This window comes from Portunus trituberculatus, chromosome 29 (assembly GCF_017591435.1).
Source record: "Portunus trituberculatus isolate SZX2019 chromosome 29, ASM1759143v1, whole genome shotgun sequence".
Taxonomy (NCBI): domain Eukaryota; kingdom Metazoa; phylum Arthropoda; class Malacostraca; order Decapoda; family Portunidae; genus Portunus; species Portunus trituberculatus.
The window spans coordinates 6520669-6531011 of NC_059283.1; the positions used below are offsets into that span (position 1 = coordinate 6520669).

General features: G+C 38.6%; 1 protein-coding gene across 3 annotated transcripts in view; it reads right to left on the reverse strand.

Moving 5' to 3' along the window:
- Positions 1-268: 268 nt before the first annotated feature.
- LOC123510656 (alpha-1,6-mannosyl-glycoprotein 2-beta-N-acetylglucosaminyltransferase-like) overlaps positions 269-10343 on the reverse strand; it is a 27421-nt gene continuing 17346 nt past the window's right edge. Inside the window, exons 2-7 of one of the 3 annotated variants that reach the window (XM_045265984.1) lie at positions 6037-6931; positions 4818-5053; positions 3483-3593; positions 2685-2883; positions 1153-1367; positions 269-824 (exon numbers count right to left, since the gene is read on the reverse strand). In XM_045265984.1, the coding sequence (XP_045121919.1) occupies positions 569-824; positions 1153-1367; positions 2685-2883; positions 3483-3593; positions 4818-5053; positions 6037-6693 (1674 nt within the window). In that variant the 5' untranslated portion in view covers positions 6694-6931 and the 3' untranslated portion in view covers positions 269-568. The remainder of the gene's footprint in view (positions 825-1152; positions 1368-2684; positions 2884-3482; positions 3594-4817; positions 5054-6036; positions 6932-10343) is intronic. The other 2 variants (XM_045265983.1, XM_045265985.1) reach the window with 2 other exon arrangements.

The window sequence follows — 10343 nt, forward strand, 5'->3', positions numbered from 1 at the left end:
ATACAGGTCTTTCTTACGCAAACATTCACTAATCTATATACATTTATTACATAAAGGAAACACACACACACACACACACACACACACACACACACACACGGCCCGGTAGCTCAGTGGTTAGAGCGCTGGCTTCACAAGCCAGATGACCGGGGTTCGATTCCCCGGCCGGGTGGAGATATTTGGGTGTGTCTCCTTTCACGTGTAGCCCCTGTTCACCTAGCAGTGAGTAGGTACGGGATGTAAATCGAGGAGTTGTCCCGGTGTGTGGTGTGTGCCTGGTCTCAGGCCTATCCCAAGATCGGAAATAATGAGCTCTGAGCTCGTTCCGTAGGGATAACGTCTGGCTGTCTCGTCAGAGACTGCAGCAGATCAAACAGTGAATTACACGTGTAACACACACACACACTATGCTACAGAAAAGAACTCATAGATCTTTAAGAGAACACGAATTTAAACATGACAAAAAGATCATAATATAATAGAGAGCCAGAAAGAAAAGGAATAAGACCACCTCCAGTGAAAGAAAACCAAGTGATGAAAAAGAAAACAGAAAAATAAAGAGGGAGACTTAAACAGAAGTCATAGCTTGGAGACGAGCTAAGAAAGCCTCATCAACAGTATCATTCCCTATTCCTCGACACAATTCCCTGTCCCTTAAGTCTCCCCAGCCTCCATTCCCCTTCTTGGGCTTCCCTGATTTCTTCCACGATCCCAGGGGCACCAGGATGTCAGGATAGAGCCACTGTTTGCTGGCTGAGAGGCGAGAAACAGCGTTCTTGACTTCTGCCTGGACATCACACACTTTCTTTTTGACGTGAGTGCCGCTGTCAGGTGAAGAGAAGAGAATGTAGCGTGAGGAGGAAGAACTGGCTGACTGATTGACTGACTGACTGGTACTGAGTTGATGAATTAAGTAGAATTAACTTAAAAAGGGAGAATGCATGATTTAATATGAAAATATATGTAGAGAATTATCAAAAAGTGAAGAGGAAAAACTGACTGATTGATAATAAACTGAGGAAATAAACAAAACAAATGAAGAGAAAAAAGAAGAATGTATGATTTGAGGTAAGAATTATACTGAAAAATAGCAAAATGGTGAAGGAAGAAAAGAACAGGAGAGATTTAGTTTTGTGTTTAGGGAGTTCTCACCAGCTGCCTAAGTGAAGGACGCGACTGAGCCTGAGGGACATCATGGAGAGGCGCTGTTCTAGGCAAGTCTGCGCCACGTTTGTCATGGTCCAGTCCCAGTTGTAGTCATCGAAGGTGCAGAATTTCTCCTTGCACTTACTGAGACTCCGCCACACCACCGCGTCCATAGCGAAGCCCAGGTTGTACTTCGTCACCCACCAGTCCCCTTTCTCCACCTGTACGGAAATATACAAGATAATGATAAGAAATAAGACGATTTAAGAACGGGGAAATGCAAGATGATAAGAGATAAGACGATTAAGAAAGGCGAAATACAAGGATGATAAGAGATAAGACGATTAAGAACGAAAAAAATATAAGGGTGATAAGAAATAAGACAATTAAGAACGGGAAAATGCAAGATGATAAGAGATAAGACAAGCAAGATCAGGAAAATGCAAGGATGATAAGAGATAAAAAAACAATAAGAGATGATAATAAGAGAGATACAAAGATGACATGAGATAAGACAATAAAAAGTGATAATAAGAGAAATTTGAGATGAAGAAAATACAAGATGATAAGAGATAAGGCAATTCGAGATAATAAAAAGAGACATAGAGGTAAGATGAATACAAGATAAAGATAAGAAATAAGACAATGAAGATAATACATTCACGAGTCTATCATTTTGTATATCTGAAAAAAAAGGACGAAATTATACAAAGATTTTTATAAGAAGGATATAACCAAGGCAATATTTCCTTGCTATTTTTATTTCTGTCACACACTAAGGAAGAAATAAACAGAAAAAGAGAAAGGGGAAAGAATAGGAGAAAAATAGATAAATAGTATAAAATTACTCGTAAATGTGACGGTTTCAAGATAAAACAAGCAATAAGAAAAAAAGTAGAAAAAGACAAAAAAGAAGAGAAAATTAAAAGAAAGACAAAAAGAAAGAAAGGAGAATGAGATGATGATTATGAAGATGAAGAAAAAAAAGAACAAACAGGAAAACACAAAATTTTTATAAACATGAACATTAAATTTGTTGTAGTTCCTACGAGAGACAAAAAAAAAAGAAAAGAAAATAAACTCACTAAATTTTTATAAAGAGAGAAAAGGAAAAGAAAAGAAAATAGAAAGAAAAGAAGAACACGATCAAGAATAAGAATGGGAAGAAAATACGGACTCACCAATTTTTTATAAAGAGAAAAAAGGAAAAGAAAAGAAAAAAATAGAACGAAAGAAGAGGAACAAGAATAACAAGAAGATGAAATATAGACTCACCAAATTTTCATAAAGAGAGAAAAGGAAAAGAAAAAAAATAGAAAGAAAGGAGAAGAACAAGAACAAGAACAAGAAGGAAATTTACTCATTATCTTTTTATAAAGAGAGAAAATGAAAAAAAGAAAGGAAAAAAGAAGAACAAGAAGAAATTATAGACTCACCAAATTTTCATAAAGAGAGAAAGGAAAAGAAAAGAAAACAAAAAAATTGAAAGAAAGGAAAAGAACAAGAACAACAAGAACAAGAAGAAAAAATACACTCACCAAATTTTTATAAACATGAGGATTTAATTTATTGTAGTTTCCAAGAGCTAGAACTTTGCAGGAGGGGCAGAGGGCGGGGCGGAGGCGCTGCATGAGGCTGAGGACGTGGAGGATGTCAGGGGAGACGTAGTGGTCCTCCTCCAGGAACACCACGTGGCCCATGTAGTTGTCCCGGGTCACCCTCAGGCCCTCGAACACTCTGACGAAGGAGGAGTGTTGGCTGGGTCATGCTGTTTTTTTCAATTTAGTATTTGATTTATTGATTCTCTCTCTCTCTCTCTCTCTCTCTCTCTCTCTCTCTCTCTCTCTCTCTCTCTCTCTCTCTCTCTCTCTCTCTCTCTCTCTCTCTCTGCTTATCTATCCACTACTCAAATTATGTATTAATCACAATATCCTCTTCTTTCCTTTTCCTCTTCTGTTTTCTGATCCATTTAATTTTTTTCCTATACATCTATCTAATATTTCACAAATCACTAATTTCATACTCAAGACAGCTTCTCTTTCCACCTTCTCATCCCTCTCCCTTATCTCGGAGCCATATGATCACGTTTAACCCCTTCAGTATCATGATGCATTTCCATATTTATTCTGCTTATATTTGGTGATTTCATGCATCTTCAGAAACTCATGTGGGGGATCAAAATAGTGAAGACTGTGGCCATTAATCTTCTGACCTCTATAGACTCTCCTTAATGTCAATAGAATGGTCTAATCGTACACAAATATCAAGGTAGAAATGTGTCCCAGTACTGAAGGGATTAACAGGCGCACAGGTGAAGTGAATCGAGTCTTCTTTACCTATGTATCTTCCACCACCAATGATGCTTGATCTGCGTGAAGGAAGCCTCCCTGTAGTGGCCGTAGCTGTCTGGCCATTTCGCATTCTGACAGTCAGTATTCTTCCCTTTGCTGTTGGAAGAAAATGTAGATTAGTAAATTGGTGTTGTGAGTAATAAATTGATTAGTATATTAGTGTTGTGGGCATCAAATAAAATAGTAAATTAGTGTTGTAGGTAACAAATAGATTATTAAATTAGTGTTGTAGGTTATAAATACATGAGAAAATTGTTTAGTTAGTCACATCAGCTGAACCTAATCATGTCAGATCCGGCACCATAAGAATGAATAAGTAAATAAATCAATAAATGAGGCACGAGTGTTATTGGAGAAGTAAGTAGATATTAGCAAGATTCGTCAGTCATGTCAATAAAACTGAGTCATGTTCGGTCAGTCAACTCATGAGAGTATATAAGCAGATGAATAAATAAACGAGATACGAATATAATAGTCAAAATTTGAATTGAACCTGTATTTTTTGTATCGTTTAGTAATCACGTAACGCCAGATGGTCCATTGATAAAGCAGTAACAGTTCTTTTTTTTCTCTTCCTACCGAGATTGTCGATAGCCGAAACTGATCACTTCTCAGTTTTAAGAGATAAGGAAACAGTGTGGGTGTGCGAGTGTTTGTCCGTAACGTACTATTCCTGACACTACACGTCACGCTACGACTGTGTCATCACTAATCGAAATAATAGAACGATGCAAACTTTCCTGGTGAGTTGACTTTGTTATAACTGTCTGTGGTAAAGCGAAAATCATACGAACATGACGGCAGCTGAACTATTGCGTCTTATCGTTAATACGTGTTATATTCCAATAACAAACCATGGCATTGTTATTTTTAGCTGTTTACTTCCTTATAACAGTACAGACTTTCCTAGCGAGTTGGCTTTGGGTTAATGAAGTTTTCGATTAAAAGAAAAATAAACATAATGGCTGCCTAACTATTGCCTCTTGCTAATTTCAGTACGTGATTACAGTAAGGGAATCAGTCATCGTGAAACTGCAGCTTCGACTCATGGGATCGACGCACTGTAGGGAGAGTCTCGAATTGCGTGAACCCGTGAACTGGAAACGAACTCGTCAAAATGGAAGAGACTGCTCAGTTTCATTATGCATTCCTTCCTGTATCACACCGGACATCGCACCTCACGACCTTCGACTGCCACAGCATTGGTGAGTCAACTACAACAAGTCTGATTAAGCATGATAAACACTGATGAATTATACACGAGGTCCTGTTAACATCCTCGCCATTGTGATGAAATGAGATAAGATAAGAATTATTTACGTATTGGTGTTCCAGGAGCAGTCCTTGGGGTCCCTGCCGGGGAAGACCAGAGGGTACAGCTGAATGGAGAACGGGAAGAACATCTGCATCACCCTGAAGTCCGTGATATTCCTGACGAAAGCGTTGATGGCGGGGTCCCACAGATCGTGACTGAACACCACCATGGCGTCCTGTATCCCTTTCACCGCCCGCAGGCTCGCCACCAGGTAATGCAGGTTCTCCAGGCGCTTGTGTACCTGAGAGAGAGAGAGAGAGAGAGAGAGAGAGAGAGAGAGAGAGAGCATGACAAACTCCTTCTTACATACTGGCAAAATGAAGGTGCTCAAGTAATCCATCTTTAGAATAGCAGTTTCAGAGCAATATTTATTAATGTTTTTACTATTGGGAGGGTCTGTTATTCAAATTTATTTTCGTACAAACTACCAAAATTCCGCTTGAATGGGCACAGTTTCGATTCTACGCGACAAATTTCCAGTTTTCTTTGCCCGGGTGATGGACGTTGTTCAGCTAAGTATGTTAGAATTGAATGCACCAAATTGCGACGACATGAAGTATGCGTCGAGCCTGTTTATTCTGCACTGTTGGCCACGTGACGTAATGAAGATGAATAAGTATCGATAATCGTGCATATTTTAGGAGGGTTTGAAGGCGCTTGTGGTGCTGATGTTAGCTCGTAATCATACACACGTCGTTAACTTTATTGGTGGCGGTAATGACTGAAAACACAAACAACATTACCAAACACTGCGACGTCTTAGTGTGATCGCATGTAGAAGAACTATTGATGTCTATGAAGCTATTGTAATTAGTGATATTCTAGAATTAGTACTATCAGTAAGAAAAAAAGTATAGAAGAAATATTGATGTCTAGAAGCTATCGGTAAGAAAAAAGTATATAGTAACTATACTAATCATACATGTACCATTATAGGAAAGACTTTATGAGATAGCAAAGCGTTTCAAATTAAGTTTCCAGAGCGTCTTACATTCTATGGCGTGTTTAAAGAGTCTCAAAAGAAATATAAGTTTAATATCACCTTTGTCTTATTTTCTCTCGATTCTACTTTATATTGATCTTATTAATAGTTTGAATTCGTATTGTTCAAACTCGCTTACCTAATTTTATGCTTTAATGTGCGTATAAGTAATTTCTTGATCTAATATAGGTGACGTTAGAAATTCATACTTGAAAACGTGTATTATTTTAGTGGACACTGACCTGGACGAGCAGAATTGTAGTATAATTGTCAACTGGACCAAATTTCTCTTGGTTGTACACTATCTGCTTCTCATTCTCCTCTTTCAGTTCCTTCTTGATGGCTGCAATCGCTTCCTTCGTCAGGGACATCTCGTTTTTGTCTACGTCATGAGACACTCCCTTTGAAATCATCGACTTAACTTTCTTTATCATTCTTGACGAGATTCCACCTTTAGGCATCATAGGTCTCAGCGGCACTTTTTTAGATTCCTGTGGCAGTTTTGTAGAGTTTGATACTTTTATAGACTTGGGGACTGGCACTTGTTTATTTACACTCGTCTCTGTCTGTCCACTACCTCGAGTTTTCAATTTATTTTCCTCCTTTTTGAGAACATCACTGGTGGTATGTCTTTTCTGTGAGGAATATATGGTGTCCGTGTCGATGGTGTTCTTCCCGTCATATATCTTAAGTTTGGCAAATAAACCAGTGTGTGTTTTGGTGTTGCTTGCATATTTCGTCGCCGTGGCGCTGAAACTACTGTCACCTGAGTTTTGCACTGTGTCGATGCTGTTACTCCTATTCGTAGCATCACTTAAAATTTTTCTATACGAGTTATTTGGTTCAGACTTCCCATTAATCCCACGTGTTAAGTCTCCCACAGAATACTTTATCCCCATTTTCTTTAATGAATCAGGAATGTTCGTGGTTCTGAGGACGTCATGAGTAATCCCCGTGTAGCGAGTTTAGGAAAGGCTCTCAGGTGTCCCAGTGTCTCGTTTCCCCACCAAGGCGAGTATCCGGTGTTAGTTCCCGCTCTCAGCACTCGCAGTTCTAGTTGTATCTTGAGTGTCATGCAGACGAAGAGCAGCACCGCCAGAGTCCTCTTCAGCACCCGCAGCACTCGCATGGTGAGGCCTGGGAAGTAGAAAAATAAGTGCTGATGTTGGTCGCTGTCTTGTTTACTCCTGTGAATGTTTGATAGTGCTGTCTTATCGATCCTTGCTCCTTTATTATTTAGTTTATTTATCTAGATTGCTTAGTTGTTTTGGGGTTGCGAAGGTCTCTCTCTCTCTCTCTCTCTCTCTCTCTCTCTCTCTCTCTCTCCGTAAAATATTCAAGACCAGAAATGTGTTTTTTTATATCATACTAGTATAAAGATACTATTTGTCTAGAAAATCCATTTTAGATGTCGACGAGAGAGAGAGAGAGAGAGAGAGAGAGAGAGAGAGAGAGAGAGAGAGAGAGAGAGAGAGAGGAAGGAAAACGAGAGACAGGAAGAGGTGGAGCGAGAGAGAGAGAGAGAGAGAGAGCCATCCCCCCACCACTCCATTACTCCCCCACTAACACCTCAAAGAGTGGCCTTGCGATTCAGGCTAAGTGGTTCCTGTCAACGTGTCAGGCTGGAATTGTTCACGCGGCGCATTGTCACGTTAGGTTGTCATGTCACGGGTTTTGTCACTGGAGCTGGAGCATGGAAGGAATGCAGGCAGGAGTGAAATATTGATGGTAATGATAATGGTGATGGTGATGATGCCGAGAAGTGTTAGGTTTGGACACACACACACACACACACACACACACACACACACACACACACACACACACACACACACACACACTTTACATTTGATTTATGATGCTTTTTATCTGATTAATGTATTTGTGTTCTGGGAAGAAATACACAAGTTTATACATTCTTGATATTGATAAACTTATTGATTGATAGATACACACAGACAGACAGACAGACAGAGAGATAAACGGAAACAGACGAATATAGATAGAAAGACAGATAGATAGACAGATATTTACTGTACTCGTATTTACCTGAGTGAGAAAGACAAACTTAAGTGATATAAGTTTCAGAATACAAGTAAATAATCCAAATTTTGACCACAGTAAACATCCTCGCCTTGTAACTTTAGCATTCCACGTGACTGTGTGTGTGTGTGTGTGTGTGTGTGTGTGTGTGTGTGTGTGTGTGTGTGTGTCGTGTTATGCCTGAAACATATGTTCCGGAAGTGTATTTATCAACCTCTACCTGCATACACTTTTACACTTTTCCCTTGTCGCAATTCAGGATGCGTATCATAAAACCGTTTAATCTTCCCGCAGTGCTGTTTTTTTAAATGCCACATATAACATTAGCCTGGTTTCCAAGGGTGTTATAGATGTTGATGCTGTAGATTCTTCGTTTAACTATTAATAAACAAGGAATCTACAAGAAAAGTTATGACACCCTTGGAAACACGACTCCATTCACAAACACTTTATTATCTTACCTCAAGTAGTTTGAAGACTTTAATAGAAGTTACAGAATCCAGAGCTTTTTCAAGGATCTCTTCATGACTACTGATAGTTATAAAAGGAATCTACAACAACAAGATTAACACCCTTGGAAACGACTCCATTCACAAACACTTAATTATCCTGATAAGATCCTTGAAAAAGCTCTACGACTTCCATTAGAGTCTTTTAAACTAGACGAGTTAAGATAATGAAGTGTCTGTGAATGGAGTCAGGTTTTCAAGGGTGTTGATCTTGTTGTTGTAGATTTTTTTTTAACTATTAGTAGTCATGAAGAGATTCTTGAAAAATCTCTGGATTTTGTAATTTCCATTAGAGTCTTCATATGGAGTCGTGTTTCCAAGTGTGTCATAACTTTTGTTGTAGATTCTTTGTTTAACTATCAGTAATCATGAAAAGATCCTTGGAAAAGCTCTGTAACTTTCATTAAAGTCTTCAAACTAATCGAATTAAGGTGATGAAGTGTTTGTGAATGTTTGGTAAGTGTTTTCATGATAGGATAGAAATTGTTGCATATGTATAAGTTCATTGAATGTTAGATACGTAGTGCGTCCTGTTCATTGCATTTTCTCGTTTTCTTTCTGTGGTTCTAAGGTGACAGGAGAAAAAAAGAGAAAGAAATGCATACAAAAACCACAAATGTAAATCTTTAGCAGAATATAGAGAAAGAAAAAATGGGAAAAATAACCGCCACAGAAGCACATAAATTCTTGCCGATTGCCGAAACTGTCTATAAAAAATGGTGTTGGCATGTGGAAAGCACGTTACTTTGACCTGATGAAGATATTTTCACCGAGTTCCAATATTCTATCTCTTCAAGAACAAATGGAATGATAATATATTATAATCAAACGAAGACTCTTGCAAAATATGATAAATACTTATAAAAGTCAACCATACAATGTTATTTTCACCGTAGTAGAAGGAATGAACTGATAATCTCCAGACAAAGTGGAGATTATAAGTAGTAGTAGTAGTAGTAGTAGTAGTAGTAGTAGTAGTAGTAGTAGTAGTAATAGTAGTTGATGTGGTAGTAGTAGTAGCAGCAGCAGCAGCAGTAGTAGTAGTAGTAGTAGTAGTAGTAGTAGTAGTAGTAGTAGTAGTAGTAGTAGTAGTAGTAGTAACAGAAATCCCATATATCTCCCCATAACAGTGAAAGGGACGCCGTTATTCCCACCGGAAGTACACTTATAAATTTGAAAAAAATAGGTCCCCCTCTCATTAAATCCTGTTCTTCCACTCCGTTCATTCCTCACAGTGCATCGTCCGCGGCTAGAAAGTTTAGATGAACGTTTTACGTTTACTCGTAAATCTTGTGTGGAAAGGCAAATGTGCTATGCTAGTATTTGGAATAGGTGATGAGGTGTACAGATGTGTGTGTGTGTGTGTGTGTGTGTGTGTGTGTGTGTGTGTGTGTGTGTGTGTGTGTGTGTGTGTGTGTGTGTCGTGTTTCACCTTTTGCATCCTTTTTCCTCTTTCCTTTCTCTTTATCCTCTCATTTCGTTTTCACTTCTCTCACCTTTAAGATTATCGTATTGGTATTAACGCGCTATTAACGATATGATATTGGCAATAGTAGTAACTCAATATATGCGAATTAGAAAATACTAATGACCTAATGAATACGAAAAGGCACTGGAAAAGAAATATTACTGCTTAATTGAATGTGGTCGTGACTTCTAACAAAATACGAGTAATGAGAGATAACAGTATTACTAAATCAATGAGTGTTTACACGTGGCAGCATAAGAGCACATAATATTTGGAATACTGAAAAGAAATACCAGGTGTTCTGCTCACTAATAACAAAACAAGAAGGAAAAAGAAATAATAATATCAGCAGGTGGCACTAGCAATCAGCTGATCGGGGCCCTGTACTAAGCATACCTGGAGGGCCTGTAGGGAGCATAACGGACTGCCACGTATTGAGTATAGACATTTATTGATCGCCTGTGTGTACTTATCGATGGTCATTAACGTTGTTAAGGTTACCTGGACAACCCTTAATTGATCGCAAGGG